We start from the raw sequence: 23,121 nt of genomic DNA, 5'->3' as shown, positions 1-23,121 counted from the left end.
GAGGCTCCCAATGTCGGAGCGTTTGTCGGACCAGTATGAACCCGGCATAAAACTGGAGCCACCCAGTCTGGTGCAGCTGTGCATAGTAACCAATTGGCTTCTAGATTTAATTGTCAAAGATTAAAGTAGAACTATAGGCAAAACTTTTTTCCATTTTGGATGTATAGTAGGGTTATAACCCCTGAAAGAATAAGTAATTGTGACGTAATTGTTTGGGGAGAAGATTCCCGGCTCGCTGTCATCAGAGGCGGCGTGTTGTGGAGCGACTGCAGCAGTGAGAACATGTTACAAGTTCCACCCTAAAAACGGGTTCCCAACATGTTCCCCGAGGTAAATTTATCCTTTACTCCAAAACCGCAAAATTTCATTGCCAGTTTGGAAACCCTAAGATAAAATCTGGTTGTGCAAGGACAACGCTGCATATCTTTTGTGTATGAGTTTGTGTAATGTAACAAGTTGAATTTATACCCTTTTTAAGATTTCTGTTTTGTAAATACTCATGCTGCCTTCTTTTCAAGGTGCAAGTGAGAACAGCAGGTTCCTCTTCAACGAACGCTGCAGGCACAATTGCTTTTTCTATAGGCAGCTTAGCAAATGCTTCACTGAACACTTGCATGTATTGAGCTGTTTTTTTTTTTTTTTTTTTTTAACAGAGAGGATGTATTGAGCTGTTTAGCTCGATCTACTCTTTGAGGCCCAGAGTCGAGGCAGTGCTCGGCAGACACAAAGAAACATGCCGGCTGCGGTCCTTTTAAGACAATATATTGGAGCCTTCTAGTTTAAGGGTTTAGAAATATGTTTAAATATTCTACACTGCTATTGGATCGGGTGGCATAAACATCATATGTATTTGGTTGTAAATCGTTTCCTTTTTATGGCATCGTTTTCAGATCCAGATTCCAGCACTGACATCTTCTGCCACATGATGCCATTTTATAGCTATGATGTCCCACACACATGCGGCCCTGATCCCAAGATCTGCTGCCAGTTTGATTTCAGACGCTTGCCTGGGGGTAGAATCAATTGTCCGTGGAAATCGCCACCAAGAGCAATCACAGAGGCAAATGTGGCTGAACGGTAGGTGAAAGACATGAAATCTGACCTTTATTTAAAGGATAAGTGCATCTTTTAACAAAAAAAGGATAAATGCACATTTTTTTGCAGGTAAAAAAATGTGCATTTACTATATTTTGTTTTAGGAGCGTAGAAAGCGATTGGCACATTGCTGATGCCATGCAAGTCTCCTGCAGACTGTCAGTATAAGCGGTCTGCCGCACATCATATGGGCAGACAGTTTTACACTGACAGGAAGAATCGATTAACTTCCACAGTGCTCAACATGGCTCTAGGAGTTTGAGGGGTACAAGCCGACAGCCACAAATAGGCTATCGGTACTTGTAGTTCATTGAGTCACAGGGATCTGTGAATCAATGATGTGGTCGTGTGGGTGGAGTCACGCACAGCTGTGCTTTTTTAACTGTAACAGCGAGTATGGGGAGAAGATCCTTAAGTCATTAACCACTTCAGCCCCAGAAGGATTTACCCCCTTCCTGACATGGCCATTTTTAGCGATACGGCAATGTGTCGCTTTAACTGACATTTGCACAGTTGTGCGACATTGTAACCAAACAAAACTGATGTTCCTTTTTTCCCACAAATAGAGCTTTCTCTTGGTGGTATTTGCTCACCTCTGCGTCTTTCATGAATCCATGCTTGTCTGTTACTTAAAATAAAAAAATAAAATAAAAAATTCCAGCAAGAACTTGTCTATGTGGTCTTTTTTATTAAACTCTCCAGTATCTTCACGACTATTTAAGTTAAACTTGCAGGTCTATAGTTGCAGGTCTATAGTTGCAGGTCTATAGTTGCAGGTCTATAGTTGCAGGTCTATAGTTGCAGGTCTATAGTTGCAGGTCTATAGTTGCAGGTCTATAGTTGCAGGTCTATAGTTGCAGGTCTATAGTTGCAGGTCTATAGTTGCTTGGTAAAGACTTTGATCCTTTTTTAAATATAGGTACCACATTGGCCTTATAACAATCCAGTGGTACTATTCAAGTCATTAGAGTCCCTAATAATTAGAAACCGAGGCCCGGATTCAGAGAGATCGGCCCATCTTTAGATAGGCGTAGCGCATCTCATATGCACTATGCCGACGTAACATTGAGAGGCAAGCTGAGTATTCACAAAGCACTTGCTCCCATATTTACGCCGGCGTAACGTAAATGGGCCGGCGTAAGCCCGCGTAATTCAAAGTAGCAAGGCAATGGGCGTGTTGTATTATAATGAAGCTTGACCCCATGTAAATGCATGACCGAACGAATGGCGCATGCTCAGAATCCCGTACTCCCGAACTCCCTAAGATACGCCGGATCCAATTAATGCAACGTGAACATAACCTACGCCCAGCCCCATTCACGTATGACTTACGTAAACGACGTAAATCACGACGATGTTCCCGCGCCCATACCTTAACATGACTTACCCCTGCTTTATGAGGGGTAAACTTACGCCGGATGTACGCCTTACGTAAACGGCGTAGCTTACTGTGACGGGCGCAAGTACGTTCCTGAATCGGCGTATCTAGCTTATTTACATTTCTCTTACCACCTTCCAGGACGGCACCCGAGAGATGATGGCTCCTCCTGCAGGAAACACAATCACATGACAGTTTAAAAGGCCCCGCCCTTCCCCTTGCTCCTCAGTATTGATTGTGTTTCTCCAACACAGCGACACGTTTGTTTTGTTTATGGAAACCTAGAGACCGGGGAGGGTCGAAGGTACCCCTGTGAGACAGGTTTAAGGGAGGCCGGGGAGGGCTGAACTTACCTGTAGACTTCGGTCCAAACTCACAGGTCGCCCTATGGAAGCACCAGTGCTCTGAGCTGCGGGGAGGTGAGCCATCACTGCGTGCTATCGAATCCACCACCATTCGAATCGCCGTTTTCCCGGGTCTCCAGACGTAAAAACGCCGCGCTCCAGGCCTCATTCTGAGACAGGAACTGCATCACAGGAAGTGGGCGGTTCTGGACGGCGTAACCCGGAAGTTCCCAGTGGAGCGAGGAGACAGCGTGGGTGGTGGACGGGTCGGCTTGCGGTGACCAGTACAGGAGTACCGACAGCCAGGACCGAGTCACCCTCCTCATGGAAGAGGACGGAAAGACCGACACGACCGCTGGCAGATCCAGGTCGGGGGGCGGTAAGTACCAATCCCCCTGGAAAGGGAGGGGGGAAGTGGTGAGAGTTCCCAAACTTTTAGGGAACGACCGGAGCAGGATCTGGTCCCTTCTCGTCTACTTCCTCCCCTCCCCAGTACAGCCAGCAGTCTTGGGGAAAGACAATTTAAATGTACATTTCATGTCTTTTCAGAAACCCCCAGCGGACCCCAGGAGGCCTCAGCTCAGTCTCCTTCCGCTACAGGGCATAGTTCCTCTAAAAAATGTGGGAATTGTAGAGAGAAGCTCCCCAAGTCCTACACAAAACCTTTCTGCTACAAATGTATTAATATACTGGCGGGAAAGGAGGCTGCTGCCATGATGAAGAGTTTTCTCTCATCCATGCAAACAGAAATGTTAGCAACAGTCAAAGCCTTTCGGGAGGCAGCCGGGCAGTCGGCACAGACTGAAACAGAGGAACTTACCCCTAAGGAAGGCACTTCCTCTCAGGATACCCCCTTTTCTAAGGGCCCAAGTGTTTTCTTTACACCCTCACAAAATCCCCCTTTGGGGGAAGCAGATGGTGAAGAGAGTGAGGTAGCCAGTCTACCTAGGTCTAGGCACAGCTCAGGGGAGGTAGATGGAGACTCCATTAGTCAGTCTCAGGAGGACACACGTCCAAGAAAACACCTCTTTGCTGTAGAAGATCTAGAGAGTCTCCTCCAGGCTATCTACGCCACAGAGGAAATTCCTGAGACCCCTAAACCTACCTCAGCACAGGATAAAGTTTATAGGGGCCTGAGTGACGCTCAATCTAAAGTATTCCCCCTGCACAAATCCCTCAAGGAGTTAGTCCTTCAGGAGTGGAGAGACCCTGAAAGGAGAATAATCAAACAAAAAACCTGGAAAAGAAGGTTCCCCTTCTCCCAGGAAGATGAGGAAGTCTTTTTTAAGCTTCCTAGACTTGATGCGGCTTTGTCACAAGTCACTAAATTGTCTGATCTCTCCTTTGAGGATACAGGTAACATCAAGGATGTGATGGACCGTCGAGCAGAGTCTCTCCTTAGGAAAGCCTGGGAGGCCAATGCGGCAGCACTAAGCCCAGCCTTAGCAGCAGCATGTGTAGCTAGGAATACAGATGTTTGGGTAGAGACACTCACTGACCACCTCGCCCAGAATTCGGAGGCGGAGGAGGTAGTTGAGTCACTTACAGTAGTAAGGAAGGCGATTGCTTACCTAGCAGATGCAGCTACGGAATCTGCAAGGGCAGCAGCCAAGACAGCAGCCCTCATTAACTCTACTAGGAGGGCAGTTTGGATCAAGGCCTGGGAAGGAGATGCTACATCCAAGGGAAAACTCTGTGGCATCCCCTTTCAAGGTTCCCTGTTGTTTGGGAAAGACCTGGATGATGTCCTGGCTAGGTCATCAGAAAAAGGTAAAAAATTCCCAGTTAAACCCAAAAAAGAAGGTTTCAAGAAAACTTTTCGAGGCCCCCAGGGGCAGGGTAGAAAAAAGGAACCCTTCAGGCGTTGGAACTTTGGCAAAGGGAACAGGAAGAACAACCTCCTTTTCCCTCCTCCAAAACCCAGCGACAAACCGTCCAAGTGACGACGTAGTCAGAGTGGGGGGTCGACTATCTCAATTCCTTCCCCTATGGGAAAAAATTTCGAACAGTCATTACATCTGCCAAATAATTCAAAAAGGCTATCGCCTAGAATTTCTGGCTACACCCCCCACCATGATCACCATTACTCACCTTCCCAGGGATACCCTGAAAAGGTCTGCCCTCTTGGAGGGCATACAGGACTTAGCCAAACAACTAGTGGTAGTACCAGTACCAAAAGCTCAGCAGTACCAGGGATTTTATTCCCATATTTTCGTAGTACGGAAACCCTCCGGGAAATACCGTCTAATAGTAAACTTGAGAAACCTGAACAAGTTTCTAGAATACAAAAAGTTTGCTATGGAAAGTATTTATTCGGTAAGAAAGAACCTCATGAAGGAGGCCTTCTTGGTGACCCTAGATCTCAAAGATGCCTATCTCCACGTGCCAATCCACGTGGATCACCAGGTATATCTGAGGTTTGCGGTCGTGGTGGAAGGAGAAACCTTCCACTGGCAGTTCAGAGCACTACCATTCGGGCTAACCTCCAGCCCAAGGATTTTTACAAAAGTCCTAGCAGAAGCGGTGGCATACCTGCACCTTCAGGGCATATCCCTTATACCTTATTTAGACGACTTACTGATTTCAGGAAAATCAGCCGCCCAAGTCACGCTGGATGCCAACAAAGCAATGGCACTCCTAGAGAGCCTAGGGTGGATAATCAACATAGAAAAATCCTCCCTCAACCCAGAACAGGTCAAGACCTTCCTGGGATACGTAGTGGACACCAGGCAGCAGAGACTCTTCTTACCAGAAGAAAAAGTTTTAAAACTAGCCTCAGCAGTCGGGAACCTTATCAAGAACCCCAAACTCTCCAGACGAAATGTTCTGAGAGTTCTAGGCCTGATGTCAGCAAGCATCCCAGCGGTGGTTTGGGCTCAGCTTCATGCAAGGGCATTACACTTCTTCTTCCTGTCCTCATGGGACAAAAGGAAAGAGTCCTTAGATCAGGATATACTACTCACCCCCCAGGTTCTGTCCTCCCTGGAGTGGTGGACATCTCCCCAAAACCTGAGGGGAGGGCGACCGTGGGCTCAGTGGAACCCAGCGAAGGTTACCACGGATGCCAGTTCCTGGGGGTGGGGCGCCCACCTGGAAGGGAAAAAAGCGCAGGGACAATGGGACAGCTCACTAGCTCGCAGGTCATCCAATTACAAAGAACTCAGAGCAGTGGGGGAAGCCTTAATAGCCTTCCAGGAAGACATCAGAGGCAGAGAAGTCCAAGTAAGCTCAGACAACTCTACAGTAGTAGCGTACCTAGGTCACCAGGGAGGGACCAGGTCCAGTCCCCTACTAGAACTTTCCAGGGAAATACTAACCTGGGCAGAAGAAAGAGTACTCTCTATCTCAGCCATATACATAAAGGGGACGAGCAATATAGAAGCAGACTTCCTCAGCCGTCACAAGTTGAGGGAGGAGGAATGGGAACTGAACCCAGAGGTGTTTCAACACCTAGTCCAGTATTTCGGGGAACCGGAAATAGACTTGTTTGCCAACAGACTAAACAGGAAGGTAGAAAGGTATTTCTCGATTTCCTGGGAACTACAGTCGGAAGGTCTGGATGCGCTATCCCAGACCTGGCGCTTCGGGCTGGCCTATGCCTTCCCGCCGGTAGCGCTCATTCCGCGAGTTCTTCAGAAACTCAGCAGGTCTCCAGGCCAGATTCTTCTGATAGCACCATGGTGGCCAAAAAGAACTTGGTTCGCAAACCTAAGAGCCATGGCAATGGTGGAGCCTCTGAAGCTCCCGTACAGGGCAGATCTCCTCAGGCAGGGCCCAGTACTCCATCCAAAGCCGGAATTCTTCCAGCTAGCAGCCTGGTTAGTGAGCGCCAGATTCTAGAACGCAAAGGCTGCTCAGAGAGGGTCATAGATACCCTTCTCATGAGCAGAAAACCAGTAACTCAAAAAATTTACCAAAAGGTATGGAAGACCTTCTGTTCCTGGCGTAAGGAAAGACAGGTAGCTTCAACTTCTATCCCGGTTATCCTGGACTTCCTCCAGGATGGGGTAGATTTAGGATTAAAAGTTAGTACCCTTCGGGTCCAAATAACGGCTCTTTCAGTCTATCTGGATAAAAGATTGGCGAAAGAGGACCTTATAAAACGTTTCTTGTTAGCTAGAGAAAGAATTTCTCCAGTCCAAAAATATAATTGTCCGCCTTGGGACTTAACTAGGGTGTTAGAGGCGTTATCTATACACCCATTCGAACCTCTGGAAGAGGTTCCCCTTAAGTTTCTAACCTTAAAGTTGACTTTTTTGTTAGCCATTACTTCGGCCAGGAGGGTAGGGGATTTGCAGGCGCTATCCATGAAAGAACCCTTCCTGAGGGTACAGCCAGATAGGATCACCCTCAGAGCAGACCCCCTGTACCTGCCGAAGGTGGCATCCCTATTTCATAGGACGCAAGACATACTATTGCCGTCCTTTTGTTCTGAACCAAAGAACGAAAAAGAAAAGAAATTTCATTTGTTAGACGTGAGAAGGTGTCTTCTCATTTATCTAGAGAGAACTAAAAGTTTTAGAAGATCTAACCACCTGCTAGTTCTACACGCTGGGCCCAGGAAGGGACTGCAGGCATCAAAAGCCTCAGTCTCAAGATGGATTAGAGAAGCAATATCCAAAGCCTATGTATGTACTGGAGCAACAGCTCCCAAAAAAATCAAGGCTCACTCTACCAGAGCCATAGCAACTTCCTGGGCTGAGAAAGCAGGGGCCTCCTGGGAACAAATCCGCAGTGCGGCCACCTGGTCCAGCCATCATACATTCCTGAAGCACTACCGTGTGGAAATGTTGTCACAGCAAGACTTAGCCTTTGGTCGAAAGGTGCTACAAGCTGTGGTCCCACCCTGAAGGTAGGCCTGTGTTTATTACTCTATTATCCTCTCGGGTGCCGTCCTGGAAGGTGGTAAGAGAAAACCAACGTTAGACCTACCGGTAACGGTATTTCTATGAACCTTCCAGGACGGCAGGCCTACTTCCCACCCTATGTGGAGGGGAAAAAAGGTAAGTACCTATAAGGACTACGTCCCTTGTGAACCAGTTCAGGATTACTCTATTGCATACTGAGGAGCAAGGGGAAGGGCGGGGCCTTTTAAACTGTCATGTGATTGTGTTTCCTGCAGGAGGAGCCATCATCTCTCGGGTGCCGTCCTGGAAGGTTCATAGAAATACCGTTACCGGTAGGTCTAACGTTGGTTATTCAACACGTAAATCAACGGAAGCGCCCCTAGCGGACAGCGTAAATATGCACCCAAGATACGACGGCGTTGGAGACTTACGTCGGTCGTATCTTGCCAAAATTCAGGCGTATCTGCTTTCCTGAATAAGCGTATAGATAAGACGGCGCACATTTTGACTTACGACGACGTATCTGGAGATACGTCGTAAGTCCTTTCTGAATCCGGGCCCATGGCTTTAAAATGTTAGAGCTCAATTATTTTAGGATCAGTGGGTGGATGCCATCTTGTCCAGGTGCTTTATCCACCTTCATTCTGTCTAAATATTTCTGAACCACTTTTGAGCCATTGTGGATTATTTGGGGCTGTCAATACCACCCCTTTATGGTCTAGAGCTCCCCCATGCTCCTTTGTATACACAATGCTAAAGATATTTAATAAATTTGCCTTCTCTTTGTCCCCAGTCATCCACTCCAGATTTTTTTGTAAAGGGCCTACATGCTCAGACCTGACTATTTTACTATTCATATATTTAAAGAATGTTTGGGGGTTTGTCCCATTTATCTTTTACAATCTGACATTTGTTTTGATTTTTTGCGTGCTTGATATCATATTTTTTTTTTTTTTACATATTCTGTTCTTTGTAACATTTAAACAATGATGGTGTTCCTTCATTATTATTTTTTTATTTATTTTTTTAAAGCTCTTTTCTTATTATTTATAGCTTTTTTGACTTTGGCCATGAGCCACATTTTTTATTTTATTTGAAGTCATTTAAGGTAAATCTAAAGGAAATTGAGCAAGAAAATTTGTATAATCTATGGCCAGCTTAACTGTAAGCAAAATATTTGTGCTGTTAAAAAAAATTATATTTAGAGGATTAGAACCTATGCAGTTGCCAACTGGTTCTCTTGTGGGATTGTGATGGGGGGGAGGAGGAGAGCGGGTATTTCCCAAATGACATCACAATTGGCAAAAAAAAGAACAGTAATGATTCTAATCCATGTCTGCTCTATTGCAAACATGTTTGTGTTGCTGTATGTGTCCTAATTGATCTCCTGTCTCTAATTACCGCTATTGATCGTCCGTCGCAGTGATTACCTATGACATCACTGTGACAGGAAATTGGCAGACAGCATTAACCCTTTCCTATCCGAAGGGGAATGGATTTGGCTTTATTAATATTATTCAATAGCCATGTACAATTACTCAGAGATTGTGTTTTTGCCATTTTTATGGTAAGAGATTTTCTGATCGGTTGGGAACGATTTATGGAAATGGATCACTAAATACTGTATTGTGATCAGCATCTCCTGTGATGATTTTTTTTTTTCTATTTTGCTCTGACAAAGTGTTGGAGGTCTTTCTAAAAGTGAATTTTAAATTGACGTTCTACTGAGAAAAAACAAATTGCTGTCAGTTCAGTCTCTTAAAAGGAGAATTCGTCTGAGCTTTTTACTCTGGCCTTCTCCTTTGGGTCACAGGAGTGCAATTCGTTTTGCACTCCTGTGACCCGTTTTCAGCCGAGAGCGGTCTGTAGTCCTCTCTCCACTGACATCACTGGAATCGGTCCAGGCAGCGCGTCATTCCGACTTGGGAAGTCTGGATTCGTTGGGTGCCTGGACTGATGGCAGTCTCGGCCTCTCAGGGAGCCGCTGACATGGCCGCTACTCGCCCCTCCACCGCTCGGCAGTACAGTGAGCGTGGAGGAGGTGAGGTGAGAGAACCGAACCATCGCGATGTTCGTGGCCAAGTTCTCAGTGAAGAGGCGGAGGGGGGCAGATGCAGCATTGGTATGATGCTGCATCCACCTAGGGAAATATGAATAGGCAAAAAAAACATACTTCTCTTTTAACTAGAATATCTAGCAGTTTGGGCAGTAATATTTACACTGGCCAAAGACGGAGCTATTTTCTTTCCTGCAGCCCAGTGTTGCAGGAAAAAAAAAAACTTGATTCCCCCATCAACACAGTCAGTGTTAATGGGGCGATCCCTCCCGTGGAGCCATTGCATTCTCTGGGGGGGGGGGGGGGTGTCCCTCCCTGAAGAACAAAGTGATTACGGCTAGAGGCTAAAACAGCCGCTAGCAATAATTGCAAGTAGAATCCCACAGGCTGGTTGTACCCAACTTGATCAATCAACTTGGGTACATTCTGCCTGCCCATACATGGCTCGAATCTTGGCTGGTCCCTGCTGAACCTGCCAAGATTTATCTAACAACTTCATGTACACTTGGCAGTGATGTACCTCAGATATCGCTAATCTTACTCATTCAGGAGAGGAAGGTTGAACCTCCCTTAACTGCAGCACCTCCTGAACTCTGCTAAAAGCCTGTATGTACATGGACACATGGGGGTTGATTTACTAAAACTGGAGAGTGCAAAATCTGGCGCCGCTGTGCATAGTAGCCAATCTGCTTCTAACTCCAGCTTGTTCAATTTGACTTTGACAATAAAACCTGGAAGCTGATTGGTTTATGTGCAGAACTGCACCAGATCTTGCACTCTCCAGTTTTAGTAAATCAACCCAATAGGCTTTTATGGAGTTCAGTTTAGGCGCTTTTGCAAAAAAAAATGCCAAAAGCTCCAAAACGCAAGTTTAGGTGCTGTAGTGTGCATGTGGCCTAAAGCTGGCCATAGACTGAAAATTTGCTGGTTCAGCGGGGACAGGATGAATTTCCATCAGTGTGGTTCAAGAGAGGATTGCGCATTAGGATGACTTGCTGGAAAACTTGTGTCCATCAGAAACTGCAGCCATGAATCAGTGAATTCTGTCAGCTGAGAGTTCCGCTGTCAGAATTGTGTCCCAGCTGGGGATTCCTCCATTCACCTACTTTAAGTGGTTGGAGGAATCTGATAGTTTACCTGTCAAACTAGCTTTAAAGAGGATTTAACCACTTAAGGACCGCCACCTGCACATATACGGCGGCAGAATGGCACGGCTGGGCACTAGCACGTACCTGTATGTCTTAAGTGCCCAGCCGCGACCTGGTCCGAAGCTCCGCGGACCCGATGGCCGCCGGAATCCCGCAATCGGTCCCCAGAGCTTGAAGAACGGGGAGAGATGAGTGTAAACACAGCTTCCCCGTTCTTCACTGTGGCGCTGTCATTGATCGTCTGTTCCCTGATATAGGGAAAGACGATCAATGACGTCACATGTCCAGGCCCGCCCCCCTACAGTTAGAAACACATATGAGGTCACACTTAACCCCTTCAGCGCCCCCTAGTGGTTAACTCCCGAACTGCAATTGTAATTTTCACAGTAAACTGTGCATTTTTATAGCATTTTTTGCTGTGAAAATGACAATGGTCCCAAAAATGTGTCAAAATTGTCCGATGTGTCCGCTGATCGCCGCCATTAGTAGTAAAAAATAAAATAAAAATTATAAGAATGCAATAAAACTATCCCCTATTTTGTAAACGCTCTAAATTTTGCGCAAACCAATTGATAAAAGCTTATTGCGATTTTTTTTTTTTTTTTTTTACCAAAAATATGTAGAAGAATACGGCCTAAACTGTGGGGGAAAAAGTTTTTATATATTTTTGGGGCATATTTATTATAGCAAAAAGTTAAAAATATTGAATTTTTTTCAAAATTGTCGCTTTATTTTTGTTTATAGTGCAAAAAATAAAAACCGCAGAGGTGATCAAATACCACCAAAAGAAAGCTCTATTTGTGGGGAAAAAAGGACGCCAATTTTTTTTGGGAGCCACGTCGCACGACCGCGCAATTGTCAGTTAAAGCGACGCAGTGCTGAATCGCAAAAACTGGCCAGGTCCTTTACCTGCCTTTTGGTCCGGGTCTTAAGTGGTTAATAAACAAATTTATGTGGGTTGCTTTGTTTTTTCTTGTAGTTCTTGGAAGCATTACAATGATTGAAGGGTTGTCATTGCCTGTTAATAATTCTTACTATCCCTTTTTTTTTTTTTTTTTTTATCTCAGAGCAAACCTCTTATTGGATCAGTACAGGAAAAAGTCCAAGCTGTATCGCAGCAAGGTGGTCCTTGTCCCCTTAGGAGATGACTTCCGTTACGATAAAATACAAGAGTGGGATGCTCAGTTCCTAAACTACCAAAAGCTTTTCGATTACATGAACTCGCATCCGGAACTCCATGTTAAAGTAAGAAGGTTATTTCTACATATTTGGTCGCTGATTTCAGCTGATGTAAATTAGAGCTGCACGATTAATCGCGGAGAAAATCGCGATTTCGATTCTCCCCGCCCACGATTCTTCCGTTTTCACCGCTGCTTCCACGTAACCAGCGTGGAACGCAAAAGCCGCCGATATCAAAACCAACGTCAGCAGCCTGCGCCGCTGGATAGATTCCTGAGCTTCAAGTCTCACAGTTCTGTACAACAGTAGTTTGTATCCATGCGCCACCCAGTGGTTGCCGGCGGTACTGCTTGTGATGTATTAATCCTTCTCACAGTTCTGTACAACTGTGTGTATCCATGCGCCACCCAATGGTTGCTGGCAGTACTGCTTCTGATCTATAAAAAAAGAGACCAGTGATATGTCTCTAATGTTAAAGACCATAAAGCTCCTATGAAAAAGCAGAATCAAAGTTTTTGATTCTGCTTTTTTCATAGGAGTTATATGATCTTTAACATTATAGACATATCACTGGTCTCTTTTTTTTTTTTTATATATTCATATTTTTCAGATAAATCACAGGTTTATTTATTTATTTATTTTTTTTTGGGGGGGGGGGGGGGGGTTCTGGCATAAATTTTAAAGTTTACCACTGACTGAATTAACAGTAATGACCTATAGAAAAAAAAGTGAAAGCAAATGTTAAAGCTAAAATATAGTTGGGTTTTTTTTTTTTTGCTATGCAGTACCAGGTTACCAGTAACCTACCTCCTAATAAAGTGTTTTCCATGTCTGGATGGCTGCTGCATAGTGTCGAAACCATCTCCCCACTGCCGGGTCCTTCCAACATCACAGTAGGGTGATATCAGCCGCTGTGAGTGTGAAAAAGATGCACCACTCACCGCCCCTTTCTTCCGCCTCCACCGTTAACCGAACCTGTAATATTCTTTCACAACACGCTTTGGATTCTAGGAAAGAGTACTATGAGTTCTGTGAATGGATGAGGCGAACAGCTGAGTTGCGAAGCTCTTTAACACTCACGTTGACTGAGGTTAATCAGCCAGGCATGGGACCCACCTTATTTCCGATGGGTAATGTCTCTAGTGCTGCAAAGCATTAAAAAATAAATAAATAAACATGGATACAATTGTGTTTTGGCAGTATTGGTGGAGTAAAATATTGCCGCATTATCTCCTTGTACAATCTCTGCAAGCTTTATATTGGCTAAATTGATTATAAACGATCACCTTGTAAAACAACCCATTCCATTTAAAATAGAAATGAAAGGCAAAACATTTTGTAGCTATAATAAAAATTATACATACTTCCTTTTTATTTTTTTATTTTTATAAGTGATCACGTTCTCTCTGGCCCAGATTCACAAAAGAGATACGACGGCGTATCTCCTGATACGCCGGCGTATCTCTGTTTTAGGGTCTTCCTAACTATGCGACTGATTCATAGAATCAGTTACGCATAGTTAGCCCTAAGATCCGACAGGTGTAATTGTTTTACACTGTCGGATCTTAGGATGCAATACCTCGGCCGCCGCTGGGGGGAGTTTGCGTCGTAAACCAGTGTCGGGTATGCAAATTAGTAGTTATGGCGATCCACGACGGTTTTTCGCGTTTGCTACGTCGCTGCTAGTCTAGTTTCCCGTCGCAAGTTAGTCGTCGTTTTAGCTGCCCTAACTTTACACAGCACACGTATGTGCTGTATAAAGTATGGCCGTCGTTCCCGCGTCGAAATTTAAAAATTTTTTGTTCTTGCGTAAGACGTCCGGGAATACGAAAGTACGCTACGCACGTCGCCGTTCGAAAAAATGTCACTTCGCGCAAAGCACGGCGGGAATTTCAAAACTGAGCATGCGCAGTAGGTCCAGTGCGGGAGCGCGCCTAATTTAAATGGCACACGCCCCTTTGAATTACGCGGGCTTACGCCGGAGGCCGCCGGCGTAAGTTTTCATGCAAGTGCTTTGTGAATCGGGCACTTGCGGCGAAAACTTGCAGCGGTGTAACGTATCTACGATACGTTACGCCGCCGCGATTCTACGTGAATCTGGCCCTCTGTTCTCAGCTGCATAAGAGCTGTGGGGAGGAGAAGCAGCAAGAAACTGAGCTTCCCAGTAAAATGGCTGGGCAGTGGGAGAGTGTCAGGACAAAGCTGATCATTGAAGGAGAGTACACAAAGTTCCCAGCATAGCTAGAGAACTGACCTCTGTGTGCTTTCCTGCTTAGTGTGGTCAGTTTTTAATAGGGAAGCAGGACTAGCAGGAACACCGGGGATTTCACACATAGAAAGCAATACAAAGAGAACAGGATATTTTCTCATACAAGTACATGGTACAGCAGGCACATATCGGGAATATGAAGTGTTGGGGTAACAAACGCTTTTAAGTTAGCCATACATTAATCGAAGTTCAGTGTGTGGCTCTCCCCTCTGATTATTTAATCAACTTCTGTTGAAGGGACATGTAGGGCATTTTTCCAATGATCAGTAGCTGCATCCAATCAGCTGCAGACATTGATCAGTGTATTCTGACAGCGGCAAGCACTGCAGTCAGAATGCACTTTCCTCTCTCCACCTTGTTTGTGTGAATGGAGCAATCGTAGGCCCTGTTCACACTGGTGTGCTTTTTCCGTTCTTTTCCAGGGTGATAAAAGTGCATGAAAATTATCCACCATCAAATCCTATGTAACTGTTCACACTGCAGTTTTGAAAAGTCGTGCATGCTGCTTCTTTGTTGCAGTTTTTCAAACACGCACCAAATAGGCACCTTCCATTGTAGGTCAGTGTGAATGGGTTTTTAAAGGCGAAGTTCACCTTTTTAGGAGTGTGTTTCCCCAATAATTGGTGTAACATGTAAAATGCTCCTAGTGATCCACCTTCCCCTGGCAGCACTCCCCGCTCTGACAGCGGGCGGATGTTCTTCTCCGTCACAATTTGAAAACTGCAGGACTGCGCAGGGCTCTGCTCACAGGGCCACATCATTCATTGTTCCTTTAAAGTAGACTACATGTACCTTAAGCCATTGCAGCGGAGGGCTTGTAGTTCTCAATTAACTGCCAGGATGCTAGTCAGTACTCTTAGTCAATTGACTCCTCTTGCCATTCATATCAGTGGTACGGGCAGACTGCTTACTGAGCATCTGCAGGATCCATGCATTGCACCCACGAAATTGGGTTTCGTCACCTGTTTGACTGTGTAATGCGGCAGTAGACTGCGAATCGCTGGACTGGCCAAAGATAAATGATTTGGTGGGTAGGGTAATACCGTGCGTGTTATTACACTATATTGCCAAAAGTATTTTGACGACCTGCCTTTACCCGCACATGAACTTTAATGGCATCCCAGTCTTAGTCCCTAGGGTTCAATATTGAGTTGGCCCACCCTTTGCAGCTACAACAGCTTCAGCTCTTCTGGGAAGGCTATCCACAAGGTTTAGGAGTGTGTCTATGGAAATGTTTGACCATTCTTCCAGAAGTGCATTTGTGAGGCCAGGCACTGATGTTGGACAAGAAGGCCTGGCTTGCAATCTCCGCTCAAATTCATCCTAAAGGTGTTCTATCAGGTTGAGGTCAGGATGCTGTGCAGGCCAGTCAAGTTCCTTCTACCCCAAGACTCGCTTATCCATGTCTTTTTGGACCTCGCTTTGTGCACTGGTGCCCAGTCATGTTGGAACAGGAAAGGGCCATCCCCAAACTGTTCCCACAAAGTTGGGAGCATAAAATTGTCCAAAATGTCTTGGTATGGAACCATCGGTTCACCGCTAAAGTGGTCTGAAGTGCGTACACACAATTGTTCCAAAAACCGATCGGGTCAGAACGCGGTGACGTCAAACACACGACGTGCTGAATAAAAGTTAAATGCTTCCAAGCATGTGTCGACTTGATTCTGAGCATGCGCGGGTTTTGAACCGATGCTTTCTGTTCTAACCATCGGTTTGGACCGATCGGGCAGCGGGCCATCGGTTTGATTTTGAAGCATGTTTTAAAATTTTGCACCGAAGGACAACAGACCGATGGGCTATACACACGGTCAGTTTGGACTGATGAAACTGAACCTCGGTCCATTTTCATAGTTTTTTGTCAGACCGTGTGTACGCGGCCTAAGAGTTCCCTTAACTGGAATTAAGGGGCCAAGCCCAACCCCTAAAAAATAACACCACACCCTAACCCCCTCTCCCCACCAAATGATTTGGACCAGTAAGGTCCATAAAGACATGGATGAGAGAGTTTGGGGTGGAGGAACTTGATTGGCCTGCACAGACTACTGGCCTCAACCTGATAGATGCCATAAAAGTTCATGTGTGTGTGTGTAAAGGCAGGTGTCCCAATACTTTTGGCAATATAGTGTACATCTATTTCAACTTTATACCTATGTTTGGCTTTAAGTAAAGCAGCAACTGAGCTATTTTACCCAATCTGCAAAAGGAGCTAAAAGGATACCAGTAAAAGCTAAACATCTATTGACCGTATAATCTGGCTTCTTCTATTTATAGAATATTGAGATATATATTTTGTTTAGGGAAGCTTTATTTAGGTCTGGAAGTAATTGCAGCCAGGTGAATTTGGTGTAGTCTGTATTAAGGCAGAACAAAGAAACCGAGCCAACAAGGCTGATAAATGATGCAACATTTTTCACTGTCATTACAGCATTGCTTGTTCAACCTTTTCATCTGTATTAACACATTACAATCATGCAGTTTTGCATTGACATAGAGGAGAGAATACTGGAATGTTATATCACATAACCCCAAAGAAAAGTGTTATTTTTGTAATATGTAGATGTAAAACTGCAGGAAAAAGTATAGATTACTCATAGCAATAAGTCCCATATCATTGTCATTGTTTATGTATATTGGTGAGAAAGGGTTACTAAAGCTGTCCCATACACTATTACTAAAGCTGTCCCATACACTATTACTAAAGCTGTCCCATACACTATTACTAAAGCTGTCCCATACACTATTACTAAAGCTGTCCCATACACTATTACTAAAGCTGTCCCATACACTATTACTAAAGCTGTCCCATACACTATTACTAAAGCTGTCCCATACACTATTACTAAAGCTGTCCCATACACTATTACTAAAGCTGTCCCATACACTATTACTAAAGCTGGCCCATACACTATTACTAAAGCTGTCCCATACACTATTACTAAAGCTGGCCCATACACTGTGCTTATAAATCAGTGTTTAAGATTTCTGATGAAACATACACCCTGTAGGCCCCTCCAGCCCAACAGCCTCCAGTTGAAAAATCTAATGCCGCGTACACACGATCGGAATTTCCGACAAGAAAAGTTCTCTGTGAGCTTTTGGTCGGAAATTCCGATCATGTGTAGGCTCCATTGGACATTTTCTGTCTGAATTTGAGAGCTGGTTCTCAAATTTTCCGACGGGAAAAGTTCTTCACGGAAATTCCCATCGTCTTTATGCAATTCCGACGCACAAAAAATAATGCATGCTCGGAATCAATTTGACGCATGCTCGGAATCCTTGAACTTATTTTTTTCTCGGCTCGTCGTACGTGTTGCACGGCACTGCGTTCTAGACGTTCGGAATTTCAGATATTTGGGTGACCGTGTGTACGCAACACAAGTTTGAGACAAAATTCAGTGGGCAAAAATCCACGGTTTTCTTGTTGGAATTTCCGAACGTGTGTGCGCGACATAAAAAGATGGCGGTAAAATTTGTTACATCCAGTCAGATGAAGGCACTGTTCAGGTATTCTGAAAGCTGCTGGTGGTGGCTGTCAGGATACAGTAGGGAAGCAGGGGGATTTGTCCATCCATGCTGGATGATTGATGATTGTTAGACTGCATCTGTTCAGCCTGCAAAAACCTAATGTATGACCAGCTTTTGTTCTTCCCATAGTTTTTTTGGCATAAAATGCTTGCATACTATATCAGATCTCATTTTTTTTGTCTGGGGCTCCTTCTACAGGCACAGTTTGGAACTTTATCAGACTACTTTGAGACACTGTACAAGAAAACGGGAGTCACACCCGGAATGAGACCTCCTGACTTTCCCACACTCAGCGGAGATTTCTTCTCCTATGCTGACAGAGAAGATCATTACTGGACTGGATACTTCACCTCAAGGCCTTTTTACAAGAGCATGGACAGAGTGCTGGAATCACATCTAAGGTTTGTGGGACAGAATAAAGTTGGGAATTTATGTGTGTGGGCTTTTCCCAAAACCCAGGGCTTCTTTTCAGCAAGAACGCGGGGGAACGCAGTTCTGGCACCTTCAGCACGGAATGTATCTAATGGTAAGGCGTGCTGGGGTAGAGGGTCCATTGATGCTGGCTACTAAGCGGATCTATTGTTGAGGAAGATGTCTATTGTTCTTTGGGGGGGGGCTGTCTTATGTTGCTAGGGGAGATCTACTGTTGAGGGGGGTCTATTCTTGGGGAGGGGGGGTCTTATGTTGCTGGGTCTATTAATGCTGGCTATTGGGAGACCTATTGTTGCTGGGTCTATTGTTCCTGAGTTAGATCTGTTAAGGGGTATTTTTTTTTTTTTTCGTTTGGGGTCTATTGCTGGCTGCAGGGGATTTATTTTATTGCTTTTTATATTATCCTTAACCAATTCCATACAAATTATCCACAAAATGATGCTTGGTTCTGTTTTGGCAAAAAAAAAAAAAAAAAAAAGTAGTATTGGAAGGTGGATAGGGGGTGGAACCAAGGGATGGTGCTTGGAGGTGGGTAGGGGGTGGAACCAAGGGATGGTGCTTGGAGGTGGGTAGGGGGTGGAGACAAGTGGTTACTTGGAGTAGGGGGAGAACTTTCACCTATTTTCTAAGAAAAAAAATCCCTGACAAAACCTATATAGTCTACCCAGTGTTTATATTGTTTTAATCTATTAAATACCTTGGCTAGATGTACATTTTGTTATGAATTTAAAAAAAAAATCCTTGCCACCCTAGACAGCGTTCTTTTGTCCTCTCAGTAGATACATTTTCACTCTCCCTCCACACAGCTCTGTAACACATTCTCTCGTGTTTTCACTTGCAAAATTGACAACATCCGACTTCACATTCTTTTCCACAACATATCTATTCTTGGTTTACCCGACTTTATTGGTTTTTCTTTCTTCTTCTCTTTACTTGACTGCATCTCTCATTAAACTGGTTTCTAATTTGAAATCTTCTTCTACCAGCATGCTTGATTCCACTTCCAGCCATGTGTTTAAGTCTTGCTTTACTTCTCTCTGCCCTGATACTTTCAATATATTAAATCATTTCTTGAGCGCTGGTCTTGCAAGAAATGATTCTCAAAACCGCTATATCAACCTTGTAGCAAATATAAATGAAATAAATAACATGGCTCTGGACAACTTCAACTTCACTTTCACCCCGTGTCTAACTTACACCTTTTTTTTTTGTTTTTTTGCCAAGATTCTAGAACGTGATCGTATCTCAAATATATAACCACCTGACTAAAAAAAAAAAAAGTTTTTAAACCCTTTCAAACTGGTTTTCAACAACTGCCCAGCACGGAAACTGCCTTCCTTGGTCAAAATCATTAATAACTTTTTGATAGTTTCTTATTCTGGCACTCTAGCTATTCTTGTCCTTGAACTAATTTCTTCAGTTTTACACTATAGACCAAAGGTCTTCAAACTGTAACCTGGCGGCCCAGATGTGACCCTTTTGCTTGCCTTTATCTGACCTTTGGGATTCTATTCCTGCCACTGCTACCAACGATGGGGCGCTGTCCCTCCTCCTGATGGCAACAATGGGGCGCTGTCCCTCCTCCTGATGGCAACAATGGGGCGCTGTCCCTCCTTCTGATGGCAACAATGGGGCGCCCCTATCCCTCCTACTGATGGCAACAATGGGGCACTGTCCCTGCCATTAAAGCCAATGATGAGGTATTGCCTACTCACATTAACAGCAGGGCATTTTCTACTCCTAGCAACAGTCCCCCTGAAGGACAGTAAAGTGGCAAAGTTTGGAGACCCCTGTTATAGACCATGATCTTTGGAGTTTCTGATATTGCTCTGAAATGGTTCAAGTATTACCTTACTGATCACTATCTCTTAGCCTCTCTTTCTGGATTCCAATATGAAATTGGGTCCAGTTAAAGCAGAGTTCCACCCAAAAGTGGAACTTCCACTCATTGTATCCCCCCCCCCCCTTCGTGCCATATTTGGAACCTTTCAGGGGGAGGGGGTACAGGATACCTGTCCCCCAGTGTGCCTCGGTCATCTTTCTTTTTAGCATTTGCATGTTTCCACTTAGTCAGATCACATGGCCTCAGCCTCAAGTATCACTTCAGATACACATCCATATAAAACGGATTCTAATTTGTCTTTCTCTTCTACGCGATCGTATCCGTAACACATAAATTGTGACAAGACTGAAGTCATGCTTATTGACACTCCCTATCTACTTTGTAAAGCCAGTACTGTACTTAAGGTTCAGTTTAAAAGGACAAATCTGGGAATAGTTTTTGATGCTAGCTTAGCATTTGATCCACATGTACAGAATGTTGCCAGAAGATTTTTTTTTTTTCCCACTTGGAAACGTCATTCGACTATGCTCTGTTATCATACACTGTGATTGAAAAGCTGTTGAATACATTTGTGTTCTTAAAGGGGTTGTAAAGGTACAATTTTTGTTTTCCTAAATGGCTTCCTTTACCTTAGTGCAGTCCTCCTTCACTTACCTCATCCTTCAATTTTGCTTTTAAATGTCCTTATTTCTTCTGAGGAATCCTCACTTCCTGTTCTTCTGTCTGTAACTCCACACAGTAATGCAAGGCTTTCTCCCTGGTGTGGAGTGTCGTGCTCGCCCCCTCCCTTGGAGTACAGGAGAGTCAGGATGCCCACTAACACACAGCTCCTTTCTCTATCTGCAACGTAGAGAGCTTTCTTATTCTCCTGTAGTCCAAGGGAGGGGGCGAGCACGAAACTCCACACCAGGGAGAAAGCCTCGCATTACTGTGTGGAGTTACAGACAGAAGAACAGGAAGTGAGGATTTCTCAGAAGAAATAAGGACATTTAAAAGCAAAATGGAAGGATGAGGTAAGAGAAGGAGGACTGCACTAAGGTAAAGGAAGCTATTTAAAAAAAAATAAGTGTACCTTTACAACCCCTTTAACTACTGTAATTAGGGTTGTCCCGATACTAGTATCGGTATCGGGACCGATACTGAGCATTTGCGCGAGTACTTGTACTCGCACAAATGCTCCCGATACTTCCCCCGATACTTTTTTTTTCTCCGAGAGGGGGCGGGGAGTGGTCGGAGAGCAGACCAAGTGGAGACTGAGGGGGCAGAGAGGAAGGCGCAGAGCAGAGCAGTCCTCGGTATGTATAACATACCACTGGAGGAGAGCTGCTGCCGCCCTCTAGTTGTTCGGCGCTCAGGGAACATAACGGCTTTAATTTGAATAGCTGTGTGTTCCCCGCCACGCGTCATCATAGCCCCTCCCCCTTGTCCGGGCACTTTGATAGACAGATCACCCGTCCCAGGATTGGACGGGTTATCTGTCTATCAAAGTGCCTGGACAAGGGGGAGGGGCTATATATGACGAGGCGCGGTGGGGGACACACAGCTATTCAAATTAAAGCTGTTATGTTCCCTGAGCACCGAACAACTAGACGGCAGGGGGGGGGGGGGGTTAAGACCTACACAAAGCTGCATTTGGGGGGAGACATGGCTGCATTTAAAAAAAAGTATCGGGTATCGGCGAGTACATGAAAAAAAGTATCGGTACTTGTACTCAGTCCTAAAAAAGTAGTATCGGGACAACCCTAACTGTAATGTTCTGCTTGCTGAGGTATCTAAAAATCTACACTAAGCAGACTGCAGAATGTCCAACATTCATCATCCAGAATCCTGAGTAGTTTTAGTGCTTATGTTTCCCCATATTCTCGAGTTCTTTCACTGGCAACCTGTCAGGTTTCACATTGAATCCTCAGGCTCACCTGTAAGGGTTTGGCATATTGTTTTTTTTATTTATTTTTTTACTTGGAAAAAACAACTTTATTAATATTTAAAGCACAGATTACAAGATGGTCAAGCACATTCGTCAATAAAAGTACAGTTTCATATGGTGAAATGCGTGATCACTTTGTTTACCTAGATACCGCTATTCATACATTCACATGTTCACAAGGACAAAGGAGCATTTCAATGTAGAACAACCTCCGGGCAAGGCAGAATCAAACACGTGTTTCTCCATGGCTTGGCATTTTACTGAGTAGTTAGTTATCTTACTCCCGTTCGTCACCTTCAGTCCTCTAATTCGCATCTTTTTACACCCTATGAGGGACAGGGCCTTCTCCTGTTAGGCCCTGAATCTCTGAAAATGTATTGCAAAAAAGTCACCTTCCATACAAAATTTCAGTTTTGATTGGAAAAAGTAAAAAAAAAAAAAATATATATATATATTTTAGAAAACACTTTGAGAAGGTTTAAAAAAAAAAAAATTATAAAATGAAAGTTTACTTTTATTATTACTATTAAATATTTGTTTTAAAAACCTTTCTTCAATTATGTTCACAGGGCAGTCATATTTTCTCCTCATATGCACAGACAGACATACTTACTGCCTCTGTGTCTCACCCTGGTTGAGCTTTACCACTTTTCACAGTGCTAGGCCAAGAGATTGCACTAAGCAATTTAGAGCTCCTTCTAGTGGCTGATCTACAAGGTTGTCAGTATGGTAATACAACAGGGACACTGAAGAGAGAAGGTGTTAAAATGTTAGCGGGAGTTCACCCGAATTTTTTTTTAACATTAGATTCTGGCTAATTAAGGGGAGCAGAAACGGGTATTTTTTTTTAAAATCAATGCCATACTTACCGTTTTCGAGAGAGATATTCTCCCGCCGCTTCCGGGTATGATCTTCGGGACTGGGCGTTCCTATTTGATTGACAGCCTTCCGACGGTCGCATACAGCGCGTCACCAGTTGCCGAAAGAAGCCGAACATCGGTGCGGCTACTTTCTGCAACTTGTGACGCGATAGATGCAACGGTCGGAAGGCTCTCAATCAAATAGGAACGCCCAGTCC

General features: G+C 44.4%; 1 protein-coding gene across 3 annotated transcripts in view; it reads left to right on the top strand.

Moving 5' to 3' along the window:
- The window catches only part of MAN2A2 (mannosidase alpha class 2A member 2), a 185,109-nt gene that overhangs the window by 108,133 nt on the left and 53,855 nt on the right, over positions 1 to 23,121 (top strand). For all 3 annotated transcript variants that reach the window (XM_040342482.1, XM_040342484.1, XM_040342483.1), the window contains exons 8-10: positions 891 to 1,077; positions 11,936 to 12,113; positions 18,040 to 18,242. In XM_040342482.1, the coding sequence (XP_040198416.1) occupies positions 891 to 1,077; positions 11,936 to 12,113; positions 18,040 to 18,242 (568 nt within the window). The remainder of the gene's footprint in view (positions 1 to 890; positions 1,078 to 11,935; positions 12,114 to 18,039; positions 18,243 to 23,121) is intronic.

Source organism: Rana temporaria, chromosome 3 (genome assembly GCF_905171775.1).
Source record: "Rana temporaria chromosome 3, aRanTem1.1, whole genome shotgun sequence".
NCBI lineage: Eukaryota > Metazoa > Chordata > Amphibia > Anura > Ranidae > Rana > Rana temporaria.
The sequence above is the reverse complement of the archived record's forward strand: the minus strand, read 5'-3'. Positions and strand labels throughout refer to the sequence as shown.